Source organism: Taudactylus pleione, unplaced genomic scaffold, assembly GCF_031769625.1.
Source record: "Taudactylus pleione unplaced genomic scaffold, aTauple2 ptg000304l, whole genome shotgun sequence".
Lineage (NCBI taxonomy): Eukaryota > Metazoa > Chordata > Amphibia > Anura > Myobatrachidae > Taudactylus > Taudactylus pleione.
Window position 1 is genome coordinate 584688 of NW_028284705.1, and position 27879 is coordinate 612566.

The window sequence follows — 27879 nt, forward strand, 5'->3', positions numbered from 1 at the left end:
ATTGGGTTCCAGCTCTCTGGTATTACGGCTGGTTCTATGGTTCAGACTGGCCTTCATAGTAAGACCGGGCAGTGCCCTGGCGCTCTCTCGGAAAGCCACCTCTCCCCATCTGCTGTGTATCTTTAGGGGCCGGGGATCTTTACACACAGCCACACTACCTCTTATCTTTACTGGGGATAGTTCTTGCTTAGTTGGTGGCTTAACCTGCATTCTTGTTACTGTGTCATTTTGTCTTTTGCAGTTTGCTGACTTTTACTGCCTCAAACTTGGCCTATATCCTTGTCTGCCGCCAGCCATGACCCAGCATTGCTATTTCTCATAGCTAGTCTGCTGCTAGCCCTAACCAGAGCTTGTTCTTAAGGTTACCGGCTGTCAGCTCTACCCCTTAATGCAGGGGTGGAGAACCTTTTTTTTGCCGAGGGCCATTTTGATATACATAACATTATTTGCGGGCCTGGTGCAGACCACGCCCCCTCTGTGTGACATCACACGGGGTGGGGCCAAAATAGTCTGTGATTACAGTAATGCCCGATGCATCCTGAGAATACTGCGGGGAGCTGTAAGGGCAGCGGTGTGACCATCTGAAGTGTCCTAAGGACGTTCCAGGCGGCACTGCTGCATAGATTCTGGCTGCAGGGTGACATTCTAGGCACCCTGTTACCCAGATGAGGCTAGCAGAAAAAAGCTCTGAGGGCCAGACCAAATGATTCCACGGGCCTTATATGGTCCCCGGGCCTGAGGTTCCCCATCCCTGGCTTACTGGCACCTGACTTCTATCATCTGAGTTTTAATCTTCTGTCAATATCAGGTCTGAGTCTCGTCTCTACGCCTCAGTACTTGGTCATCCTGTATGGTGTACTGTCCATCTCTCAACCTTGGCAATACTTTATGCTGATAAGACTATTCCTTGTAGCTTGCTTAAGGTGATAATTGAGCCTAATCACTTATTTACGGGTATTGTCCTAACAATTACATTATTTCATTTTGTACATTATACGTTGATGAAAGTTTATGAAATGAAATATGACTTTTGGTTGATATCCTGCTGAGGCTGATTATCCATTCCATACACTGCACTAGATGGGTCCGTCATGGACAGGGAGCAGCATATACAGTATAGGACTCTATAATTACTTTCCATGTGTACTGGGGCTGTAATTTAGAGGATTTGGCTGTGGAATTTTGAATGTCGTCACAACTATATTTCTCCATTAAATATTCTGCAAAATGTAGAAATAGAGCCCAGAATGGCGATGAAAGAGCGGAACGCGCACATTGTAGTCAGGACTCCGCTGTGGTCTGTTCAGCTGCCACAACTGATTCGTGCAAAATTCCTCTGCGACATCGCTCATCTCTGGTCAATGGCAAGCACATAGTCTGAGCCTGTCAGCGGTGGGCGTGTTGCGTATGTGGGGGACGCAGTCATTTAGGGGGCGGTCAGTGGCTCGGGCAGTATCAGCTGACTGACACATGACTCCCAGGGCGTGTACAGAGCATAGTGGGATTATTTATATAGGACATATTAAGGGTGTGTTACATCAATGTGATCCTGTGTAGTAACGTGAAACGCGTGTGCACACCGTCTTTCCACATCGGTGAATAGTGCTACAAATACACTAACCAGGGATATCTCTAGAACCTGACCTGTTGGGGAGCCTTGAGGACTGCGTTTGGGAACCTCTGCACCAATAACTATAGTGATAAAATATAGGGATTAACATTTTTGTTACGAAAACAGCAAAGGGGAATTCATAAACAGCCCAAAAACTGCAGTGGGTGTTATTGTATACCGGCCTTAGACATGCCAAGATAATATATAATAGCAGTTGTGTTTCTGGCAGTACATATCTCACCCAGGTAAGTGGCTGCATCTCCTGCACCAATCTATAGATGTGTCCTCCCACATGTTCCTGAATACTAATCGTGTCGGCGTCTGGTGGTTCATCCTTCCTGTGTCTCAATACCCGGACTGCAGGCCAGTTACCCAGGAGGTGTCTTATGTCAGAGACTGGCCTCAGCTCTAGAGTATTCTTCTGTCTCCGGAGACTATTGTATCACATTGGTGTTTATAGCTCTGGTCAGTGATGTCCTCCATCTCTGCCCCAATCCCATAGCGGAGGAAACATCATAGGCCTTTGGATGCTGGAACAGATGATAAGCCAATGTGATGGGCAGGGCTCAGCTGACTGTAACCAGGCCATGGGGGTACAGTAGGTGGATGATGAGAACACCAGAGACATAACACTATGAATAGCTGCTACAAGGGGTGCAGTAGCGGATGTAGAGAAAGCTGCACTACAATCCTGGGCTAAGCAAAGACCAAAAGGGTCAGTGTGAGTATTATTTATCCCTGGCTGCAGCACATTCAGCAATCCCGGCCACAGCGGAGGAACCTTCCACCCTCACATGCTGAGACGGATGCCAGGCTCATCCTTCACACACAGTAGATGGAGGGCAGAGGAACCTTCATTCCACACAAGGTCCCTGCTCCTCCTCTAGAGGAGATGTATGGAGGCTTGCATGGAGGTATACTGGTAATGAGTGCAGACCTGTGGCCAGATCCAGGACTCATGCATTGCAACTTCTTACAGGAGCTCAGTGACCACAATTACTAGTGAGGGCGAGCCCTACTGCCCCCAGCAACCATCGCCAGACGCCATGTGCAAGAGGTTATCGGGGAATACTGAATGGATAAAAAATACATTTTCCATACGAGTGACAGGGAGAACGTGTGATAGAACATCCAGGGTTACTGTGTACAGGACTAAAATGTCTCCTGGTCTTCATTAAAGCCAAAAGGGAATAAAGATAATCCTAAAATAACATCAAGTTCTAAGAAATAGATGTTTATAAAGAATCATTTTTATGAATGTCGGTGATAAAATCTTATCCTTAAAAACATGTGATAATCTGTAATGAAACGTTATTATTCTCCATAGATTATCAGGTGTTATCTTATTGTGATATACGACGGTGGTACAACAATGGGACAAGACCTCTCACGTGTAATGTTCTGTATTTCACTTTCATTTCCCACCAGGCCGGAGCAGGTAACACAGCCTCCCCTCGCGGCCATTACACTGTCATACGGGCACGAGGATCTATCGGGGGGGGCAGGAAACGTCCCATCATTGGGCTGAGCGGTGTGCGCTACTTACCGACATTAGATATACAACTTGTTTCCTCTAGTGCTCAAAGGAGGGATTGGAATGATAATAAAATAAGCTCTAGAGGAACCACATTATCACGTTTGTATCAGTTACTCTGAGGGAATAATGTGACTCTTTATACATTATAGCATCTGCCTAATAACATGGGAAGGTTCCCGGCGTTCTGCGCCGATACTGGCGTGGAGGTGGCCGCCGTGGTGGGGCCGCACAGACTAGCATACAGCAATGGATTTCTCGCTTATCGTTTTCCTGTTTCCCGGTGCCTCATGCCTCCAATACACTAAGGGACACCAGAAAGATGAGCCCCCCTTTCCTCTCACTCCTTATATTTAGCGCTGCTCCTCACAGTGACTGCACATCATATGGAGGAAGACCGGGTGACGCAGCGACACAAATGAATGGACCGGAAAAACACACACAGACATTACTGTACTTCATCTATTATTTTACTTTTTGCATTGAGAGAGGCAGAACTCTGCTCCACCTGGTAAGAAACATCTTGTATGTACAATTCATTGTAGTGTTAGTACAGGTACTGGGGGCTAATGGAAGAGTTAGTGCCAATCTGAGTGGGACAATGTTCACGTCTTGCAATGTTACGGACAGGGGAATGCCAGTATATACACTACGGGCACCATGGCAGCAATTCCTAGGACAATGCAGTTTGGGAACATATACAGTGACAATGGCAGCCATGATGTGTGGCCTAATCTCCTTGGTGCACTATTCCTATAGGTAAGCGTTGTGGGGTGCGGCACAGCGAGCAGTAAGCGCCTGGTCAGCGCGTAGCGGGGAGGACGATGGTCTGGAAGATGACAACATGCGAGACACTTGGTTGCTGAGCGCTGGATTTATGGAGTGGCGTGTTGTAGAAAGGGGGGGGGGTCAGGAGAGGAAGAGGAGAGAGATAATAGGAAGATGACAGGAGGACAAACAGAAAGAGACAGACCACGGATGGAGGAGCAGAAACTGGGGGCTTATATATAAGGTTCAGAATCCCACTGGGCCATCACAGTCAGATCGAGGGAGGGGTGCAGCTCCCTATCCTGGGTGAGGGTCCTTAGTTTCTGTATAAACAGTTACCCCTTCCAACAGGACAGATGGTACATCCAGAATGTCTATAAAATGAGAGGAATGGAAATGATGAGATTATAATGGAACATGAGCTGCGTATAATCATATACAGTCTATGTACAGAACACATATGTAATGGATATACAATATAGGAGCAGTGATAACAGGGCGCTCATGCACTGTACATGATAACCCTGCCATACATACAGGCCCATTTACCATACGCAATGAGTGATAAAACTCTATGATAATGCTGCTCCAGCCAATCAGCTCCTAACTGTCATCTCTTGGTGCTGATTGGCTGGAGCACCATTTATCATACGCAACAAGTTTTAAAACTGGTTAATAAATGGGCCCCTTAATAACATCACACTACAGGACACCTGTTCTATATGGCCCACACAAATCCACTCACAGCTACTAAGCCACCCACTACCTCCAATATCCCTACACATTACACTATATGCCCTCTGTTCTGTCTCCTCCCCACAGTGCCCTCTGTTCTGTCTCCTCCCCACAGTGCCCTCTGTTCTGTCTCCTCCCCTCCCCACAGTGCCCTCTGTTCTGCCTCCTCCCCTACCCACAGTGCCCTCTGTTCTGCCTCCTCCCCTACCCACAGTGCCCTCTGTTCTGTCTCCTCCCCTGCTGACAGTTCCTCCCCTCCCCACAGTGCCCTCTGTTCTGTCTCCTCCCCTACCCACAGTGCCCTCTGTTCTGTCTCCTCCCCTGCTGACAGTGTTCCTCCCCTCCCCACAGTGCCCTCTGTTCTGTCTCCTCCCCTACCCACAGTGCCCTCTGTTCTGCCTCCTCCCCTACCCACAGTGCCCTCTGTTCTGCCTCCTCCCCTGCTGACAGTGTTCCTCCCCTACCCACAGTGCCCTCTGTTCTGTCTCCTCCCCTGCTGACAGGGTTCCCCACAGTGCCCTCTCTTCTGTCTCCTCCCCTGCTCACAGTGTTTCTCCCATACCCATAGCGCCCTCTGTTCTGTCTCCTCCCCTACCCACAGTGCCCTCTAGTCTGTATCCTCCCCTGCTGACAGTGTTCCCCACAGTGCCTTCAGTTCGGCCTCCTCCGCCACCCACAGTGCCCTCTGTGCCATCTCGTCCCCTGCTGAGTGTTCCTCCCCTACCCACAGTGCCCTTTGTTCTGTCTCCTCCCCTGCTGAGTGTTCCTTCCCCACCCGAAAGTGCACTCTGTTCTGTCTCCTCCCCTGCTGAGTGTTCCTTCTCCACCCACAGTGCCCTCTGTTCTGTCTCCTCCCCACAGTGCCCTCTGTTCTGTCTCCTACCCACAGTGCCCTCTATTCTGTCTCCTCCCCTGCTGAGTGTTCCTTCCCCACCCACAGTGCCCTTTGTTCTGTCTCCTCCCCTGCTGACAGTGTTCCTTCCCTACCCACAGTGCCCTCTGTTCTGTCTCCTCCCCTGCTGAGTGTTCCTCCCCTACCCACAGTGCCCTCTGTTCTGTCTTCTCCCCTGCTGACAGAGGGCACTGTGGGTAGGAGAGGAACACTGTCAGCAGGGGAGAAGACAGAACAGAGGGCACTGTGGGTAGGGGAGGAACACTGTTCTGTCTCCTCCCCTGCTAACAGTGTTCCTTCCCCACCCACAGTGCCCTCTGTTCTGTCTCCTCCCCACAGTGCCCTCTGTTCTGTCTCCTCCCCTACCCACAGTGCCCTCTGTTCTGTCTCCTCCCCACAGTGCACTCTCTTCTGTCTCCTCCCCTGCTGAGTGTTCCTCCCCTCCCCACAGTGCCCTCTGTTCTGTCTCCTCCCCACAGTGCCCTCTGTTCTGTCTCCTCCCCCACCCACAGTGCCCTCTGTTCTGTCTCCTCCCCTGCTGAGTGTTCCTTCCCCACCCACAGTGCCCTCTGTTCTGTCTCCTCCCCACAGTGCCCTCTGTTCTGTCTCCTACCCACAGTGCCCTCTGTTCTGTCTCCTCCCCTGCTGAGTGTTCCTTCCCCACCCACAGTGCCCTCTGTTCTGTCTCCTCCCCTGCTGAGTGTTCCTTCCCCACCCACAGTGCCCTCTGTTCTGTCTCCTCCCCACAGTGCCCTCTGTTCTGTCTCCTCCCCACAGTGCCCTCTGTTCTGTCTCCTCCCCACAGTGCCCTCTGTTCTGTCTCCTACCCACAGTGCCCTCTATTCTGTCTCCTCCCCTGCTGAGTGTTCCTTCCCCACCCACAGTGCCCTCTGTTCTGTCTCCTCCCCTGCTGAGTGTTCCTCCCCCACCCACAGTGCCCTCTGTTCTGTCTCCTCCCCTGCTGAGTGTTCCTTCCCCACCCACAGTGCCCTCTGTTCTGTCTCCTCCCCTGCTGAGTGTTCCTTCCCCACCCACAGTGCCCTTTGTTCTGTCTCCTCCCCACAGTGCCCTCTGTTCTGTCTCCTCCCCCACCCACAGTGCCCTCTGTTCTGTCTCCTCCCCACAGTGCCCTCTGTTCTGTCTCCTCCCCTGCTGAGTGTTCCTTCCCCACCCACAGTGCCCTCTGTTCTGTCTCCTCCCCTACCCACAGTGCCCTCTGTTCTGTCTCCTCCCCTGCTGAGTGTTCCTTCCCCACCCACAGTGCCCTCTGTTCTGTCTCCTCACCACAGTGCCCTCTGTTCTGTCTTCTCCCCTGCTGAGTGTTCCTCCCCTCCCCACAATGCCCTCTGTTCTGTCTCCTCCCCTGCTGAGTGTTCCTTCCCCACCCACAGTGCCCTCTGTTCTGTCTCCTCCCCTGCTGAGTGTTCCTTCCCCACCCACAGTGCCCTCTGTTCTGTCTCCTCCCCACAGTGCCCTCTGTTCTGTCTCCTCCCCTGCTGAGTGTTCCTTCCCCACCCACAGTGCCCTCTGTTCTGTCTCCTCCCCTACCCACAGTGCCCTCTGTTCTGTCTCCTCCCCTGCTGAGTGTTCCTTCCCCACCCACAGTGCCCTCTGTTCTGTCTCCTCCCCACAGTGCCCTCTGTTCTGTCTCCTCCCCTGCTGAGTGTTCCTCCCCTCCCCACAATGCCCTCTGTTCTGTCTCCTCCCCTGCTGAGTGTTCCTTCCCCACCCACAATGCCCTCTGTTCTGTCTCCTCCCCTGCTGAGTGTTCCTTCCCCACCCACAGTGCTGTGCCAGGCGATTGCTGAGCTGTGTAACAGCAGCCATTGCTCAGGGAGTGCATGCAGGTAACAGCTGTGTGCAGGGATGACAAGGCCCAGCTAAAAAGCAAAGGAATGGTCACAATGAAATTCAGATGGATTCTGTGCAGGAGTGGGCACAGGGGGGAGACCTTGGCATGAGTTGGGCAGCGTAACAAATTGCAGCATGTGGAACTAACATTCCGTTTATATCATACAGAGTAGAGCAGGATATAGCTACAACTGTCTACAAATATAAGACACTGAGGTCTATTCACTAAGCCTTGGAGAGAGATAAAATGGAGAAAGCTAAGTCACAGCCAATCAGCTCCTAACTGTCATCTTTCAAACACAGCCTGTAACATGACAGAACAGAGCTGATTGGCTGGCACTTCTCTTTCTCCATTTTCTCTGTCTCCAAGGCTTAGTGAATAGACCCCAGTGTCTGGTGGGTGTAGAAGGTTCAATGTGTTTCTATGACACCATAACCAGCTCTAACACCCCCTTATTCCATTATGGAACAGAACAAGGTCTCCGTGGGTCACATGACAGAATCTGGAGCGTATACATGAGGCTGCCTGGCGCTTAGTAAATACGGAGTGTAATATAAATGTCCGGCAACTCACAGTAACCTGCACATATTAGTATTTCTATCACCCCCATGTAATGAGGATTCTGTCTGTGGCAGCAGGTGGGGTAATTACTGACCCAGCAACAGAGATTACCTCACCTGTGCATGACTAAAGACATCCACAAAACATGGCCTGCGGGTGGTACCTGAGGACTATGAGCCAGTAATTGGGCCTTCAGAAGTGGACACGCTGCGGCAGTACTCACGCCTGCGACCTTATACAAACGCTGGTATCAGTCCTTCCCCTGTGCAGGGCGCCCACGCTGAGCATCTATACTGTAATACTATCGGTGCGTGTATACGCCACCATGGGAACTTGCACCAGCCCTGTGGTTGTGGTCTCACTGCCATGCCCGCTGTGCTCCCCTTAACACGCCCATGAAACGGACCAGCGACCGGATTCAGACCCGCTCGCAAGATGTGATCGCTCGCTGGCAAAAAGGGGCCGGATATTTAAATGAAGCGCTCGCACTGCGTCGAGTAAGGACGCCCACTGTGTTTTAGCGAGCTACGGCAAAGTGCGCTTGCAAGTGTCTGAAGATGCCCCCTAGCCTCTCGCAACACACGTCATCTCCTGAATTTGTTTGATTAATCGGGACCATCGTCAGGCATCGGAGCCGCAAGCACTGCGATCAGCGCTGGCTGAAATACATGCATGACGTGTACAATGACGCTACTTAGCTAATTATGCACGCCCTTTAAACGGAGTTTTGGTGGCCAGACACGCCTGCGTTCGCAACACCACTCCCCCGTTCACAAGCACCTTCCCCTGTTAGCACCCACAAACGGCGCTATCTGTCACTCATAGCAGTGACCTGATATTGGCTTACGAGCAACCAAAAACAGATAGCAATGAATGACTTGCACACGCGCACTGCGAATTATACACATGCGCAGATGAGCAAAAATCGCTCACAGCAAGTGATCGCGCCTTGGTGAGCGGGTCTGAATCAAGTCCCATGTCTGCGCGCACTACTAGCAGCCGGCCAGGAACGCCCTAAACTTTTCCACAACATTTTTACTACTGTGTGTATAAATCGTAACTGCGCCTATGAGTGTACACGCCACGCAAAGCGCACTGTAGGGGGCTGCCCTGAGAGAATCATACTGTTACATGTGCTCACATGGTGGCAACTTAATGGATTCAGCGTTGTGTCACCATCGAGGCCTCATCCACTATATCAACCCAGCAAACTGATACATGATACAATAATCCAACAACACTAATACCAGTACCTACCATTATCTAGCCTGCTCCGGACTGACCAGAGGAGTACCGAGCCTCCCACATTCCTAATAACACGTGTACCGAGCCTCCAACATTCACCCTGCCCGTGCTCCTGATAACACGTGTACCGAGCCTCCCACATTCACCCTGCCCGTAATTCCTGATAACACGTGTACCGAGCCTCCCACATTCACCCTGCCCGTAATTCCTGATAACATGTGTACCGAGCCTCCCACATTCACCCTGCCCGTAATTCCTGATAACACGTGTACCGAGCCTCCCACATTCACCGTGCCCGTAATTCCTGATAACACGTGTACCAAGCCTCCCACATTCACCCTGCCCGTAATACCTGATAACATGTGTACCGAGCCTCCCACATTCACCCTGCCCGTGCTTTCTAATAACACGTGTACCGAGCCTCCCACATTCACCCTGCCCGTGCTTCCTGATAACACATGTACCGAGCCTCCCACATTCACCCTGCCCGTGCTTCCTGATAACACGTGTACCGAGCCTCCCACATTCACCCTGCCCGTGCTCCTAACACGTGTACCGAGCCTCCCACATTCACCCTGCCCGTGCTTCCAGATAACACGTGTACCGAGCCTCCCACATTCACCCTGCCCGTGCTTCCTGATAACATGTGTACCGAGCCCCCCACATTCACCCTGCCCGTGCTTCCTGATAACACGTGTACCGAGCCTCCCACATTCACCCTGCCCGTGCTCCTGATAACACGTGTACCAAGCCTTCCACATTCACCCTGCCCGTGCTCCTGATAACACGTATACCGAGCCTCCCACATTCACCCTGCCCGTGCTCCTAATAACACGTGTACCGAGCCTCCCACATTCACCCTGCCCGTGCTTCCTGATAACACGTGTACCGAGCCTCCCACATTCACCCTGCCCGTGCTCCTGATAACATGTGTACCGAGCCTCCCACATTCACCCTGCCCGTGCTCCTAACAAGTGTACCGAGCCTTCCACATTCACCCTCCCCGTGCTTCCTGATAACATGTGTACCGAGCCTCCCACATTCACCCTGCCCGTGCTTCCTAATAACACATGTACTGAGCCTCCCACATTCACCCTGCCTGTGCTTCCTGATAACACGTGTACCGAGCCTCCCACATTCACCCTGCCCGTGCTCCTAACACGTGTACCGAGCCATCCACATTCACCCTGCCCATGCTCCTGATAAGACGTATACCGGGCCTTCCACATTCACCCTGCCCGTGCTTCCTAATAACACATGTAACGAGCCTTCCACATTCACCCTGCCCGTGCTTCCTAATAAAACGTGTACCTAGCCTCCCACATTCACCCTGCCCGTGCTCCTGATAACACGTATACCGAGCCTCCCACATTCACCCTGCCCGTGCTCCTGATAACACGTGTACCTAGCCTCCCACATTCACCCTGCCCGTGCTCCTGATAACACGTGTACCGAGCCTCCCACATTCACCCTGCCCGTGCTTCTGATAACACGTATACCGAGCCTCCCACATTCACCCTGCCCGTGTTTCCTAACACATGTACCAAGCCTTCCACATTCACCCTGTCCGTGCTTCCTGATAACACGTGTACCGAGCCTCCCACATTCACCCTGCCCGTGCTCCTGATAACACGTGTACCAAGCCTTCCACATTCACCCTGCCCGTGCTTCCTGATAACATGTGTACCGAGCCTCCCACATTCACCCTGCCCGTGCTCCTGATAACACGTGTACCGAGCCTCCCACATTCACCGTGCCCGTGCTTCCTAACACATGTACCAAGCCTTCCACATTCACCCTGTCCGTGCTTCCTGATAACATGTGTACCGAGCCTCCCACATTCACCCTGCCCGTGCTCCTAACACGTGTACCGAGCCTCCCACATTCACCCTGCCCGTGCTCCTGATAACACGTGTACCGAGCCTCCCACATTCACCCTGCCCGTGCTTCCTAATAACACATGTACTGAGCCTCCCACATTCACCCTGTCCGTGCTCCTGATAACACGTGTACCGAGCCTCCCACATTCACCCTGCCCGTGCTCCTAACACATGTACCGAGCCTCCCACATTCACCCTGCCCGTGCTTCCTAATAACACATGTACCGAGCCTCCCACATTCACCCTGCCCGTGCTCCTGATAACACGTGTACCGAGCCTCCCACATTCACCCTGCCCGTGCTTCCTGATAACACGTGTACCGAGCCTCCCACATTCACCCTGCCCGTGCTCCTAACACGTGTACCGAGCCTCCCACATTCACCCTGCCCGTGCTCCTAACACGTGTACCGAGCCTCCCACATTCACCCTGCCCGTGTTCCTAACACGTATACCGAGCCTCCCACATTCACCCTGCCCGTGCTTCCTAATAACACGTGTACCGAGCCTCCCACATTCACCCTGCCCGTGCTTCCTGATAACATGTGTACCGAGCCTCCCACATTCACCCTGCCCGTGCTCCTGATAACACGTGTACCGAGCCTCCCACATTCACCCTGCCCGTGCTCCTAATACGTGTACCGAGCCTCCCACATTCACCCTGTCCGTGCTCCTAACACGTGTACCGAGCCTCCCAAATTCATCCTGCCCGTGCTTCCTAATAACACGTGTACCGAGCCTCCCACATTCACCCTGCCCGTGCTTCCTGAAAACACGTGTACCGAGCCTCCCACATTCACCCTGCCCGTGCTCCTGATAACATGTGTTCCGAGCCTTCCACATTCACCCTGCCTGTGCTCCTAACACGTATACCGAGCCTCCCACATTCACCCTGCCCGTGCTCCTGATAACACGTGTACCGAGCCTCCCACATTCACCCTGATCACGCGTGTACTGAGCACCTGGCGTAAACCCTTAATATTCACCATAATCATATCACACTATTGCTCCTTGGAGGGTCCCCTGAATATGTAATCACAGAATCTGACTCTTGTGGGGATCACTAACATGTCAAATGACCTGCTAATGTTATTACAATTCAAAATATTTAAAATAACTGATAAAATAATGTTGGTATCATGAACAATCATTTATCCTGTGCTTCTCCGATTATAAAGAGATTAGAAATGGTGTCAGAGTACGGAGAGGGCTGCACCGAGGCTCCAGTGCTCCCAGCACAGCACAAAGGTCTCACGCTCTGCACAGGAATAAACGGGTACCTGGATTTGGGAGGGCAGCGTCGGGTCTGTGGTGGTCGATGTTTCCGGTTTGCATGGAGTCCAGAACACGGTGAGTCCAGAATCACAGGAGGGACGATTCTCGAAACCAGCAATGGTCGGGCTCAAACCCTAATACACAGTACATGCAAAACATGCGTGTCACACACAACATAACGTGGTACGTGCAGCACATATTAAACAGAGCACAGGACACGGATACGAGAAGCCAGAGAGGGAGAGAGAAACAGGAACATTTAGAACAGGTCCATGGACCATAGAATATTACCCCAGTGAGCTGGATGGTAACAGCACCGCCCTGCTGGGGAAAGATCACACTGACATCTCAGAGCCCCATTTAATAACAGATGCTGATGTGGTAACTGAGCGCAGACATTTAAGCTTTTTGTTCTTAATGAGCATCATAAAGTTTTAATTTTAATTGGCCGTCTCCACGTTAGTAATAATTGCTTCTAATAGAATAAATTATAGTGGATGCGTCTGTAAAACCCTCAGGCCTTCTAATAAGGGGGCAGCGCTGAGCACTGCGAGCACTCAGTAAATCATCGCTGTGGCTGTGGGGCGCCTGTGGTAAGACAACGCTGCTTATAGGGTTACCTCACATCCATACACTGTCCCTCACCCACAGAGTGTGCCCATGCCTTCAGCCAACCCTCAGGTTACAAAGCATTTGTAGCATCTTGGAAACATGAAAACTCCGCAGGAAACACCACAGACATCGCAAGAAAGATACAGCCCTGCTCACACAATGCTATAATCACACAGCACTATAATCACACAGTACAGAGCACTATAATCACACAGTACACAGCACACAGCACTATAATCACACAGCGCTAAAATCACACAGTACACAGTGCTATAATCACACAGCGCTATAATCACACAGTACACAGTGCTATAATCACACAGCGCTATAATCACACAGTACACAGTGCTATAATCACAGAGCACTATAATTACACAGCGCTATAATCACACAGTACACAGTGCTATAATCACACAGCGCTATAATCACACAGTACACAGTGCTATAATCACAGAGCACTATAATTACACAGCGCTATAATCACACAGTACACAGTGCTATACTCACAGAGCACTATAATCACACAGCGCTATAATCACACAGTACAGTGTTATAATCACACAGCGCTATAATCACACAGTGCTATAATCACACAGAGCTATAATCACCCAGTACTATAATCAGTCAGCACTATAATCACCCAGTACTATAATCACATAGCACTATAATCACCCAGTACTATAGTCAGTCAGCACTATAATCACCCAGTACTATAATCACATAGCACTATAGTCAGTCAGCACTATAATCACCCAGTACTATAATCACATAGCACTATAATCACCCAGTACTATAGTCAGTCAGCACTATAATCACCCAGTACTATAATCACATAGCACTATAATCACACAATACTAGTCAGTCAGCACTATAATCGGTCAGTACTATAATCACACAGTACTATAATCACATAGCACTATAATCACACAATACTAGTCAGTCAGCACTATAATCGGTCAGTACTATAATCACACAGTACTATAATCAAACATTATAATCACACAGTACTATAGTCAGTCAGAACTAGTCACACAGTGCTATTATCATCCAGCGCTATATCAGCGCAATAATCACACAGTACACAGCACTATAATCACTCAGTACTATAATCACACAGCACTATAATCACACAGCACTATATATATATATATATATAATGTTTTTTTACCTTCAAATGCGTCTTATTTGGACAACTATGCGACTAGATAGCACAAGCAGCTTCTGCTGAGTACAATGATATACAGCATGTCTATGTGTGTGACTGCGGCTGTATCAGCATGTGAAACGCTACGTTACAGGGTTACAGCTGCTGAGTACAATGATATACAGCATGTCTATGTTCTGTGTGTGTGACTGCGGGTGTATCTGCATGTGAAACGCTACGTTACAGGGTTACAGCTGCTGAGTACAATGATATGCAGCATGTCTATGTTCTGTGTGTGACTGCGGCTGTATCAGCATGTGAAACGCTACGTTACAGGGTTACAGCTGCTGAGTACAATGATATACAGCATGTCTATGTTCTGTGTGTGACTGCGGGTGTATCTGCATGTGAGACGCTACGTTACAGGGTTACAGCTGCTGAGTACAATGATATACAGCATGTCTATGTTCTGTGTGTGTGACTGCGGCTGTATCTGCATGTGAGACGCTACGTTACAGTGCTACAGCTGCTGAGTACAATGATATACAGCATGTCTATGTTCTGTGTGTGACTGCGGGTGTATCTGCATGTGAGACGCTACGTTACAGGGTTACAGCTGCTGAGTACAATGATATACAGCATGTCTATGTTCTGTGTGTGTGACTGCGAGTGTATCTGCATGTGAGACGCTACGTTACAGGGTTACAGCTGCTGAGTACAATGATATGCAGCATGTCTATGTTCTGTGTGTGACTGCGGGTGTATCTGCATGTGAGACGCTACGTTACAGGGTTACAGCTGCTGAGTACAATGATATACAGCATGTCTATGTTCTGTGTGTGTGACTGCGGGTGTATGTGCATGTGTAATGCTACGTTACAGGGTTACAGCTGCTGAGTACAATGATATACAGCATGTCTATGTTCTGTGTGTGTGACTGCGAGTGTATCTGCATGTGAGACGCTACGTTACAGGGTTACAGCTGCTGAGTACAATGATATGCAGCATGTCTATGTTCTGTGTGTGACTGCGGCTGTATCTGCATGTGAGACGCTACGTTACAGGGTTACAGCTGCTGAGTACAATGATATACAGCATGTCTATGTTCTGTGTGTGACTGCGGGTGTATCTGCATGTGAGACGCTACGTTACAGGGTTACAGCTGCTGAGTACAATGATATACAGCATGTCTATGTTCTGTGTGTGTGACTGCGAGTGTATCTGCATGTGAGACGCTACGTTACAGGGTTACAGCTGCTGAGTACAATGATATGCAGCATGTCTATGTTCTGTGTGTGACTGCGGGTGTATCAGCATGTGAGACGCTACGTTACAGGGTTACAGCTGCTGAGTACAATGATATGCAGCATGTCTATGTTCTGTGTGTGTAACTGCGGGTGTATCAGCATGTGAGACGCTACGTTACAGGGTTACAGCTGCTGAGTACAATGATATACAGCATGTCTATGTTCTGTGTGTGTGACTGCGGGTGTATGTGCATGTGTAATGCTACGTTACAGGGTTACAGCTGCTGACTACAATGATATACAGCATGTCTATGTTCTGTGTGTGTGACTGCGAGTGTATCTGCATGTGAGACGCTACGTTACAGGGTTACAGCTGCTGAGTACAATGATATGCAGCATGTCTATGTTCTGTGTGTGACTGCGGGTGTATCTGCATGTGAGACGCTACGTTACAGGGTTACAGCTGCTGAGTACAATGATATATAGCATGTCTATGTTCTCTGTGTGTTACTGCGGGTGTATCTGCATGTGAGACGCTACATTACAGTGTTACAGCTGCTGAGTACAATGATATACAGCATGTCTATGTGTGTTACTGCGGCTGTATCTGCATGAGACGCTACGTTACAGCGTTACAGCTGCTGAGTACAATGATATACAGCATGTCTGATCTGTGTGTGACTGCGGGTGTATCTGCATGTGAGACGCTACGTTACAGGGTTACAGCTGCTGAGTACAATGATATACAGCATGTCTATGTTCTGTGTGTGTGACTGCCGATGTATCTGCATGTGAGACGCTACGTTACAGTGTTACAGCTGCTGAGTACAATGATATACAGCATGTCTATGTTCTGTGTGACTGCGGGTGTATCTGCATGTGAGACGCTACGTTACAGTGTTACAGCTGCTGAGTACAATGATATACAGCATGTCTATGTGTGTGACTGCGGGTGTATCTGCATGTGAGACGCTACGTTACAGGGTTACAGCTGCTGAGTACAATGATATACAGCATGTCTATGATCTGTGTGTTACTGCGGCTGTATCTGCATGTGAGACGCTACGTTACAGGGTTACAGCTGCTGAGTACAATGATATACAGCATGTCTATGCTCTGTGTGTGTGACTGCGAGTGTATCAGCATGTGAGACGCTACGTTACAGGGTTACAGCTGCTGAGTACAATGATATACAGCATGTCTATGTTCTGTGTGTGACTGCGGGCGTATCTGCATGTGAGACGCTACGTTACACAGTTACAGCTGCTGAGTACAATGATATACAGCATGTCTATGTTCTGTGTGTGACTGCGGGTGTATCAGCATGTGAGACGCAACGTTACAGGGTTACAGCTGCTGAGTACAATGATATACAGCATGTGTATGTTCTGTGTGTGACTGCGGGTATATCAGCATGTGAGACGCTACTTTACAGTGTTACAGCTGCTGAGTACAATGATATGCAGCATGTCTATGTTCTGTGTGACTGCGGGTGTATCTGCATGTGAGACGCTACGTTACAGTGTTACAGCTGCTGAGTAGAATGATATACAGCATGTCTATGTTCTGTGTGTGACTGCGGGTGTATCTGCATGTGAGACGCTACATTACAGGGTTACAGCTGCTGAGTACAATGATATATAGCATGTCTATGTTCTGTGTGTGACTGCGGGTGTATCTGCATGTGAGACGCTACGTTACACAGTTACAGCTGCTGAGTACAATGATATACAGCATGTCTATGTTCTGTGTGTGACTGCGGGTGTATCTGCATGTGAGACGCTACATTACAGGGTTACAGCTGCTGAGTACAATGATATATAGCATGTCTATGTTCTGTGTGTGTAACTGCGGGTGTATCAGCATGTGAGACGCTACGTTACAGGGTTACAGCTGCTGAGTACAATGATATACAGCATGTCTATGTTCTGTGTGTTACTGCGGCTGTATCTGCATGTGAGACGCTACGTTACAGGGTTACAGCTGCTGAGTACACTGATATACAGCATGTCTATGTTCTGTGTGTGTAACTGCGGGTGTATCTGCATGTGAAACGCTACGTTACAGGGTTACAGCTGCTGAGTACAATGATATACAGCATGTCTATGTTCTGTGTGTGTGACTGCGGGTGTATCTGCATGTGAAACGCTACGTTACAAGGTTACAGCTGCTGAGTACAATGATATACAGCATGTCTATGTTCTGTGTGTGTGACTGCGGGTGTATCTGCATGTGAAACGCTACGTTACAAGGTTACAGCTGCTGAGTACAATGATATACAGCATGTCTATGTTCTGTGTGTGACTGCGGGTGTATCTGCATGTGAGACGCTACGTTACAGTGTTACAGCTGCTGAGTACAATGATATACAGCATGTCTATGTTCTGTGTGTGACTGCGGGTGTATCTGCATGTGAGACGCTACGTTACAGGGTTACAGCTGCTGAGTACAATGATATACAGCATGTCTATGTTCTGTGTGTTACTGCGGGTGTATCTGCATGTGAGACGCTACGTTACAGTGTTACAGCTGCTGAGTAGAATGATATACAGCATGTCTATGTTCTGTGTGTTACTGCGGCTGTATCTGCATGTGAGACGCTACGTTACAGTGTTACAGCTGCTGAGTAGAATGATATACAGCATGTCTATGTTCTGTGTGTGTTACTGCGGCTGTATCTGCATGTGAAACGCTACGTTACAGGGTTACAGCTGCTGAGTACAATGATATACAGCATGTCTATGATCTGTGTGTGACTGCGGTTGTATCTGCATGTGAGATGCTACGTTACAGTGTTACAGCTGCTGAGTACAATGATATACAGCATGTCTATATTCTGTGTGTGACTGCGGGTGTATCTGCATGTGAGACGCTACGTTACAGGGTTACAGCTGCTGAGTACAATGATATGCAGCATGTCTATGTTCTCTGTGTGTGACTGCGGGTGTATCTGCATGTGAGACGCTACATTACAGGGTTACAGCTGCTGAGTACAATGATATACAGCATGTCTATGTTCTGTGTGTGACTGCGGGTGTATCTGCATGTGAGACGCTATGTTACAGGGTTACAGCTGCTGAGTACAATGATATGCAGCATGTCTATGTTCTCTGTGTGTTACTGCGGGTGTATCAGCATGTGAGACGCTACGTTATACTGTCAGCGGCTGTAACCCTGTAACGTAGCATTTTGCATGCAGATACACCCGCAGACGCACACAGAGAACATAGACATGCTGCATATCATTTTACTCAGCAGAAGCTGCTTGTGCTATCTAGTCGCATAGTTGTCCAAATAAGACGCATTTGAAGGTAAAATTACATAAAAAGACGCTCTGCGCTACCGAATCACACGGAGCTCCCGATTATTGTGTGGTGCGACTTGTAGCGCACAGAGGATAGATGTATGGGGGCACATCTGTACACACAATAATGATTAACTATACTTCTAAATTATTCTGGTAGATAAGTTATAACTAAGTGGCTCCTTCCCTTCCTGATCTCTCCGGAGGTGCCATAGCGAGGGTGAGAATGTGGACTCTGCGCATATTATCTGGGGCGAGGTTCTGTCATCAGCTGGCACCTCAGGAGATATGACGCCTCACAGCCGAGATGTTAGTCATCGGGGGCCTTTTCCCCACTATATTTGCAATATAATGATTTAGGTGACTGTTACATGTCAGAGGGGTTTGTGGATTTATAAACCCTATAACGTAGATCATATAACACATGCAGATAGCGATTTAGGTGACTGTTACATGTCAGAGGGGTTTGTGGATTTATAAACCCTATAACGTAGATCATATAACACATGCAGATAGTGATTTAGGTGACAGTTACATGTCAGAGGGGTTTGTGGATTTATAAACCCTATAACGTAGATCATATAACACATGTAGATAGTGATTTAGGTGACTGTTACATGTCAGAGGGGTTTGTGGATTTATAAACCCTATAACGTAGATCATATAACACATGCAGATGCTGCTACACGGGCACAGATTATACCCGGCGGCCTTTTCCACCTACTATAATCCTACTGCATTATCCCGCTCCCGCTATTTCCAAAATAATGGTTTATAGAAGTGTGCTACTTACACACATAGGGGGAGATGTATCGAGTCTTGGAGAAAGATAAAGTGGAGACGTTATCCAATGCGACCAATCAGTGCCGGTCAGTTATCGAGCGCAGTTAGATGCTGATTGGTCGCTTTGGGAAATTCTCCACTTTATCTCTCTCCGAGGCGCGATTCATCTCCCTGATAGAGACTGTACATTGCCTCCGACTTCTGTGACTATACACAGGTCACAGCATCCAGGGGGACTACAAATGGTTTATTCCTTGTAATACAACAGTTTTCCTAATTGCTACGGAACTGATGACATCAACGTTTACACAGACAGTAGAGTATATTCCTCTTGCGTTAGTATTATGAAGACTACTCTAGCTATAGGCGGTATCACCAAAATGCTGCCATGTCCCTACTGTTAGACCAAGGATGGGGAACCTCGGGCCCGGGGGCTGTATAAGGCCCCCGGAATCATTTGTTCTGGCCCTCGGAGCTTTCTTCTGCTAGCCAGAATCTATGCTATCCGTCTGGAGCGTCCTTCGGATGCTACAAATGGTCACACCGCTGCCCTTACATCCTCAGGATGCTCCGGGCATTGCTGTAATCACCGCTGAGGACATTGCTGTAATCACAGCCGATTGTGGCCCCTCGCCGGTGTGACATCACACAGAGGAGGCGTGGCCTACACCAGGCCCGCGAATAATGTTATATATATCAAAATGGCACCCGGCAGAAAAAAGGTTCCCCACCCCTGTCTTAGACAGTCATGTAGCTGATAGGTCCAATAAAACTTCTAGAACTGAAAAGTGAAAAAGTGTCAAGAGTAAGAGTAAGACACACGCACCCACTCACGCGCACTCACGCACTGTATATTCACAGAAAGTGATGAAACAAAGGAAGGTGGTTGGGTTGGTGGAAATAAAAGCAGGTGTACATGGAAGCCATCGCGGTTGGGTCAGACAGAGATGGAGAGACAGAGGACTTGCCAAGTGTGAGCACTGAACACTTACAGTTGGCGGCTGTGGGGTCTCTTGGGAAGACAAGCGTGAAGAAGAAGACACAGGAGGGTTCAGGAGGAAGGTCGATGTGGAGTGAGCTGGGAAAGGTTATGTTCTGTGCAGCTGAGAACCGGGGAGTACAATAAATAGCTTTCTTCTGCGGAGGTCATTCGGGAAGGGTTCGACTGTTGTTTTCTAATACTAGGCATAAGGAGTTGTCTTTTTGCACTCTGTACAACATGAGGAGCAGGAGGTAGGTCATCATGGAAGAGGAGGAGAGAGGCATTCCAGGACTTTAGCCGACATGCCGTTGTTCATACAGATGTTTTTGGAGTGAAGTATGTGCTGACTGCTGGCGGAGTGTTTACTTTGTTCTGCATAGGTCTCTCCATCTAGTGCATGGGTAGAGTTCTGGTGCCAGATAACAGTGTTCTCTAAGTCATCTCTCAATATACAAATAACATTGTAAGAACATGTATATATTAATACGATAATGTCACCTGGGTAAAATGTTTTTTTTTTTTTTTTTCTGGCTTTTTGGTTAACATTGTAGGCACTGCTTTGAAGTACAGTTAGAAATAAGGTGAAAGTTATATATATATATATATATTTATAAAATAAAAAAATCCATTAAAGCTTCACCACATGCAGAGCAGGAAAAGGGCGTTCAAGTTCATGGATTTAGGGTGGATATTGCAGTTCCTATACAAGGCCGGGCAAAAGGGTTGGCAATGATTTGAACCCTCTGCTGAATTCCAGGCTGCAGTTTTGACTTCCATTTAACAGTGCATTTGCCAATTCTGCTGGGTCAAAAGGCCTGTCTTGGGGCCCGTTGGTATATCTTCGGCCATAGCTGGTTGAGGAGTATGAGGCGGAGGAGAAGCTCATGGAGAAGTTGGAGTTTCCTGTGGCATCAAAGCTACCTCTCCTTGAACCTGATCTGGACCCAGTCCTGGAACCTGATCGGGAGCCTGAGGCTGAGCCAGACCCGCTGACATTGTAGGGGCTGTAGTAACCTTTACTGGATTGTGATGATGCTTCAAGAAGTCTCAATCCAGTGCCATCTTCTACCATGCTCTTTTCCATGGCTTCTTTGTAGGAAATTTTTAGTTTGGTTTTTGGACAGGTAAGATACTTGGAGTAGGTGTTGACATCTCTCAATTTTTGGGCTGTGCGTGAGTCAATGGTACCTTTATGGAGGGCGTCCTCTAGACTGACACGTCCTGCAATCTCCGGTTCTATAAGACCACCAGTGAGATACTGCACTTCCAGAAAGCGTTGTCCAGCTTCATAGTAGAGCCAGCCCTTTTTCAAAGCTTGGGCTGCTGACATTTTTGTCTTAGTTCTTGGATCTTCGAAACCATTAAATGCTTTCTGGGCCAGGTTAATTCTGTCTACCATGATCTTGTCCACTAGGCCTTTATTGACAGCATCAGTAACTGAAAATTTCTCTCCTGTAATTGGATCAATGATACCTCCCGTACATGCCTGACCTTCCAGCAGTCTCTGACCAGTTATGTTGTCTACAAGGTTACGGTGCATGGCTTCAGTGATCGAAACTTTTTCTAATGTGTCTGTGTCCACTATACCTGCAATAGGGCCGGTCTCTTCAGTGGGATCATTCCAAGATGTTAACTGACCCTTTCCAGCTGGGCTGGCCGGCATAGATGATGAAGAACCCACGGAGGAGGATCTTGATCGGAAACCACCCGCGTTACCTGAGAGCATGTCAGCAAATTCTGTAATGGATAAGGACCCTGAGCGATATTGGTCCAAGGAAGTCTGATCAATTAGTCCTCTGGATATGGCATCATCTATGTCGTACTGTCGCCCTGATCGTCTATCTGTGATCATGGATTTTACTACACCATCTGATGAGGAGATAGTGACCTCTTCCCACTCGCATTCCTGTTCAGAAAGCTCTATGTATGTCTGGTGGTCAATAAGACCTTTACGATAAGCTTCATATACAGACATCTCTTTACCAGTTTCTGGATCAACAATGACAACTCTTCGTTTGCGAACTGAAGACTTGGATGAAGTTTTTCTTTCCCGTTTCTTTTCTTTCAGCGGCAGGAGACAAAGGCCAGTATCTGGATCGGTAATGCATCTTTCCATTAGTTGAAGGTACGTTAGATTTTCTTCTGTGTTGGGGTCAAAAAATCCCTTTGTGTCATCACTCGGGTCTGTGAGAATCTCATTCATCTCCTCATCAAACAGACCTCTCTTGTAGGCCATTTCTACAGGCAAACGATGGCTTTCTTCAGGGTCGATAATACCCCCTGTGGCTATTTGGGCTTCCAGCAATCGAATGCCATGATCTTTTAGAATTAGTCCTTTCTTCATGGCTTGGAAAAGCGAGATAACTTTTCCAGAATATGGATCCTTATAGCCAATCACTGCTCTCTCTGCAGATAAAAGCTTGTCTTTAAATTCTGTCCCCACTATGCCCATCCGTACAGCATCCTCGACCGCCAATTTGAGACATTTTATTGGATCAATAACATACCCTGTGGCTGCTTGGGCTTCAAGTAACTCAAATGCTGTGCCTGGCCTGATCATGCCTTTCTTCATAGCTTGGTAGATAGAGTACCTTTCTTTTGTAGCTTCTACGTATACACCGGCAATGCAACTTGTCCCCTCCAGGAATTTCTGTAAGTTTCTCGAAACCTCCTCAATAGACGTTAGACCATCTTGCAGGCGCTGTGCTGTGATTGCATCCATGACATTTGACCGTATCAGTTCTTCCATGCTAATTTCTTTCCTTAAACCCTTGAACGTAAGTTTCCTCTTGTCGGAAAGTGGTAGGAGGAATAGATTGCTCTTCTCATCCCTGTGGCATCTCTTCAAAAGCTGAGAATAGCTGAGTTTTTCATCTGTTGAAGGGTCCACATAACTCCGGACCTCACTCGGCTCCGACAGTGTGTCAAAAGTATCTTTGTTGAGAGAGCCACGCATTAAGGCAGTTTCATGTGGAATGTGAAATCCAAAGTGGGGGTCAATGATCCCTCCTGTAGCTAGCTGGGCATCAAGCAGTCGCAAAGCTTGATCAGAGGGGATTAAATCTTTCTTCATGGCTTGGAAGATGGAAATCATTTGCTCGGTGTAAGGATCTCTGTAACCAGTGACTGCTCTTTCAGCAGAGAGGAGTCGGTCATGAATTTCGGGTCCAACTACCCCTTTCCGCACAGCTTCATCTACAGTTAGCAGTTCATTCTTCACGGGATCAATAATGAAGCCAGTGGCTGCCTGAGCATCCAATAGTACGTAAGTTGCATCAGGAGAGATGAAGCCTTTCTTCATTGCCTGGTAAATACTGAGAGTTTGTTTAGAACCTGGCATTTGTAGTCCTGCAACGCATCCTGTTCCATATAGGTATCTCCAGACAGACTCGACCTGAATAATTTCTTGTATAGTCTTTGTTCCTTGTTTAAGCATATTGTAGATTTCTATGGAGATTATTTTAGACTCATACAACTCTTCAGCTGTAATGCGGCGGCGAACAAAGTCGTAAGAATGTAATTCTTGTTGCCGGATAATTTCAGTTTTCTCAATGATTTCAATGATGATGATAATCATACGCTCCTTGCTCAGTCTGCCAGCTTGGAACTCCATCATTAACCTCTCTCTTTCCTCTTTAGGGAGGAGATCTGAATGCATGAGCTCCCAAATGGTCATTGTAGAACCAGCCATGCTTCCTGCAGGAATGTCCACTGTAGTCTCCTCAAACACCTTCTTTGTATCTGCTTCCGAGTAGGTCTTACTGCTTTCCACTGCTGCCGCTGCAGGTTTTTCCGTTTTCTTTAGAGGAAGGAGGGTCAGTCCTGTTTCTGGATCTGTAATGCATCTCTCTTTGAGCTGCAAGTAAGTCAAATTCTCATGAGTGTTAGGGTCAAAGAATCCTTTTGTGTCATCAGAAGGATCAGCCAGTATCTTGTTCATGGCTTCGTCAAAGTAACCACGTTTATAGGCAACTTCTACTGGAACACGGTGACTATGAACTGGGTCAATAATACCACCTGTTGCTATTTGTGCTTCCAGGAGTCGTACTCCATGGTCTTTAAGGAGTAAACCTTTTTGCATGGCCTCAAACACGGATATGGTATTTCCAGAGTAAGGATCTTTGTACCCAGTTACAGCTTTTTCAGCAGAAAGTAGCTTTTCGTGTAATTCTGGTCCGACAACTCCAGCTTTCACTGCCTCGTTCACATAGAATTTTTGGTTCTTTACTGGGTCGATAATAAAACCAGTGGCAGCTTGTGCCTCAAGCAGAACAAGTGCTGTTCCAGGCATCAGCAGGCTCCTCTTCATGGCTTGGTAAATGTTCATTTTTAGTTTGTTCTCTTCCACGAAAACACCAGCTATGCAGTCACTTCCCTGGAGATACCTCTTGACCGACTCAGTCTCCGATATTTCTTTCACTGACTTTTTACCATCTTTCAGCTGCTCAAACTGGACTTGGTCAATGATGTTCGCCTCCAGTAGTTCATTAGCAGGAACTGGGGCTCGGAGACCAGTGAAGGTAAGACGCTGCTGCTTCTTGGTCTCTGTTTCTTCCACAATGGTAATCATGATTTTTATGATTTTTTCTATTGTAACTTTGCCAGTTTTATATTGGCGGATCAGCTCCCTCCTTTGCTCTTCGGTGAAGTATTCAGAATGGATTAACTCCCATAAAGTTACAGTTCTTCCTTTAAAGCTGCCAACAGGTACTTCAACGGTTGTCTTATCAAAGGTTTCTTTAGCTTGAGAGTCACTGTAAAGCTCTTCTAACTGGGACTGTATGGCTTGATCAGAGAGAGGCAGCAGCAAGTGACCAGTTTTCTTGTCTACTTTGCACTTCTTCTGTAGTTGCGCGTAGGAGAGATTTTCTTGACTGTTTGGATCGTAGAACCCGGTATTTTCATCAGCTGGCTCAGAAAGGAGTTTAGCTGTTTCTTCATCGAGATGACCTCGCTTATAAGCAATTTCAAGTGGGAGACGATGGCTATTTACTGGGTCTATTATGCCACCAGTGGCCAGCTGTGCATCTAGGAGTCGAATTCCACTATCCTTTGGTATAAGTCCCTTCTTTAGAGCCTGGAACAGTGACAGAGTCTGTCCAGTATAAGGATCCTTGTAGCCAGTTACAGCTTTTTCTGCAGAGAGCAACTTTTCATGGTACTCTGGGCCAACCGTTCCAGCTTTAACAGCCTCATCTACTGGGAGGAGCTCATTATGAATGGGATCGATAATGAACCCTGTACCAGCTTGTGCTTCCAGCAAACTGAGAGCTGTGGCTGGCTTCAGTAGGTTCTTCCTGATAGCATCAAACAAAGTTTGCTTTTCACCATTTTTTTCCACTTGCACTCCAGCTATGGCTGTGCTTCCAGCCAAATACTTTTTTATGGACTCTACCTCGGACAGATCCTTCACAGACTTCTTGCCCTGGTGGAGCTGGTTGAAAAGGTCATTGTCTATGATTTTACTCTCCACTAGTTCTGCTGCTGGAACAGGATTTCTTAGACCATCGAAGCACATCTGCTTCTTCTTTTCATTTTCTTCTACCACTGTAATTATGATCTTTATTATTTTCTCCACAGTAATTTTCCCAGTCTTATACTGCCGTAACAGTTCTCGCCTTTGCTCTTCTGTGAAGTATTCAGAGTTAATAATCTCCCAGATGGTGACAGTTTTTCCTTGGAATCTGCCAAATGGTACAGAAACGGTGGCTTTCTTGAGGACATCCTTGGCTTCTGAATCTGTGTAGACAAGTTCTCCTTTCCCAGCTTTGTCGGTCAGAGGCAGCAGACAGAGCTTTGTTTCTGGGTCTATGACACATCTCTCCATGAGCTGCAGATACGTAAGATTCTCATGCGTGTTTGGGTCAAAGAAGCCTTTGGTGTCATCTGTGGGGTCAGATAAGATTTTGTTCATTTCTTCATCAAAGTAGCCGCGTTTGTAGGCAACGACCAGGGGCAGGCGATGACTATTGACTGGATCAACAATGCCCCCAGTGGCAATCTGGGCTTCCAGCAGTCGAATTCCGTGATCCTTCACGATGAGATCCTTTTTCATGGCTTGGAAGAGTGATATTTTCTCTCCAGTGTAGGGATCTTTGTATCCGGTGATTGCCCTCTCTGCGGACAACATTTTGTTGTGTACTTCTGGGCCAATCACATTTTCTTTTACTGCTTCGCTAACGCTCAGTCTCTGGTTCCTCACTGGATCAATGATGAAGCCAGAAGCAGCCTGAGCCTCCAGCAGAATGAGTGCTGTACCCGGTGGGAGCAGCTTCTTCTTCATAGCATTGTAGATGCTAATCTTTTCATTACTTGGTTTCAGCAGTAGCCCAGCAATGCTGCTCTTGCCCTGCAAGTATTTCCTGACCTCTTCACGCTGGGAGAGATCACCAACAGACACTTGGCCATTAGACAGTTTATCTAGCATCTCTTTGGTCAATATTCCAGCCTCGAAGAGTTTGGTGGGAGAGACCTTCTGCCTTAAGCCATCAAATGCATTCTCTTGATCCCCATTTTGGGCTGAAGCATCGACAGAATCGCTGCCATTTGGTATAGCTCTGGTCTGTGTTATGATGGTTTCTTTGTGTATGATGATCTCCTTTGTTTTCTCTAGGGCAATCCTATGTTCTTGCTCCAGTTGCTCCAATCTCTCCCTGAGTTTTCGGTTTTCTTCCTCCAGCAGCCTCTCCTGTTCTCGCCTTCTTATATCCAACTGCTGCAGCTCCTCTTGTTTCTGCCTGACCTTGTCCTCCGCTTCCAGTTGCTTACGGACAGCATCGTCCATGCTATGCTGCAGAAGCTTTTTCTCCTCTTCTAGTTGCCCAAGCTGACGTTCTTTTTCAGATTTCAACTTTTTAGCTTTGTCGACCTCCACCTCAAACAGCTTCTCCAGCTTGGCCTTTTCTTCCTCTATGTACTTTTCCTTCTGAATCAGTATTTGCTTCTCAGACAAGAATGTGGAGTGAAGAGTTTTGGTTTCCTGGCGTAGCTGTTCTTGTTGAGCCAACTCCATCTGTAAGATAAAGGGCAAGTAATTACGATGGTGGAATAGCAGAACCTCACAGCGTCAACTAAGTTGACAGGGTTCTAAGAAAATAGCTTACAGCTCTTAGTCATGACCAAACACAAGGCAATTACACTGTCATAAATCCTCATCATACCATCAAAGGGGTTCTCTAGTATGTTCAACTTGTTTCTATCCATGTAACTCGCTATGACCCACCACCATTATTGGTAATATCTATTTGATGTATTAGGAAATGCAGCTCTGATCGTGTACACACTTTACAACTTTTAGCCCTCATAGTAAAGATATGCTGGGTCTGCATATGGCCATCTCCAAGCAGCTATCATGGCCCTGTAACTGTGCCAGTTTACACTATAACGTGCCAGGGCAAGAGAGCTTGTCTAATACACAGGTCAATAAACCTGTCAGAGTGGGAAGTGGAGTAGTTGG

At 48.0% G+C, this 27879-nt stretch overlaps 1 protein-coding gene across 4 annotated transcripts in view; it reads right to left on the bottom strand.

The window, feature by feature from the left end:
- Positions 1–3598: 3598 nt before the first annotated feature.
- PLEC (plectin) overlaps positions 3599–27879 on the bottom strand; it is a 249407-nt gene continuing 225126 nt past the window's right edge. For all 4 annotated transcript variants that reach the window (XM_088442057.1, XM_088442055.1, XM_088442059.1 and 1 more), the window contains 3 exons: positions 20434–27435; positions 12357–12485; positions 3599–4288 (listed from right to left, as the gene is read on the bottom strand). In XM_088442057.1, the coding sequence (XP_088298183.1) occupies positions 21124–27435 (6312 nt within the window). In that variant the 3' untranslated portion in view covers positions 3599–4288; positions 12357–12485; positions 20434–21123. The remainder of the gene's footprint in view (positions 4289–12356; positions 12486–20433; positions 27436–27879) is intronic.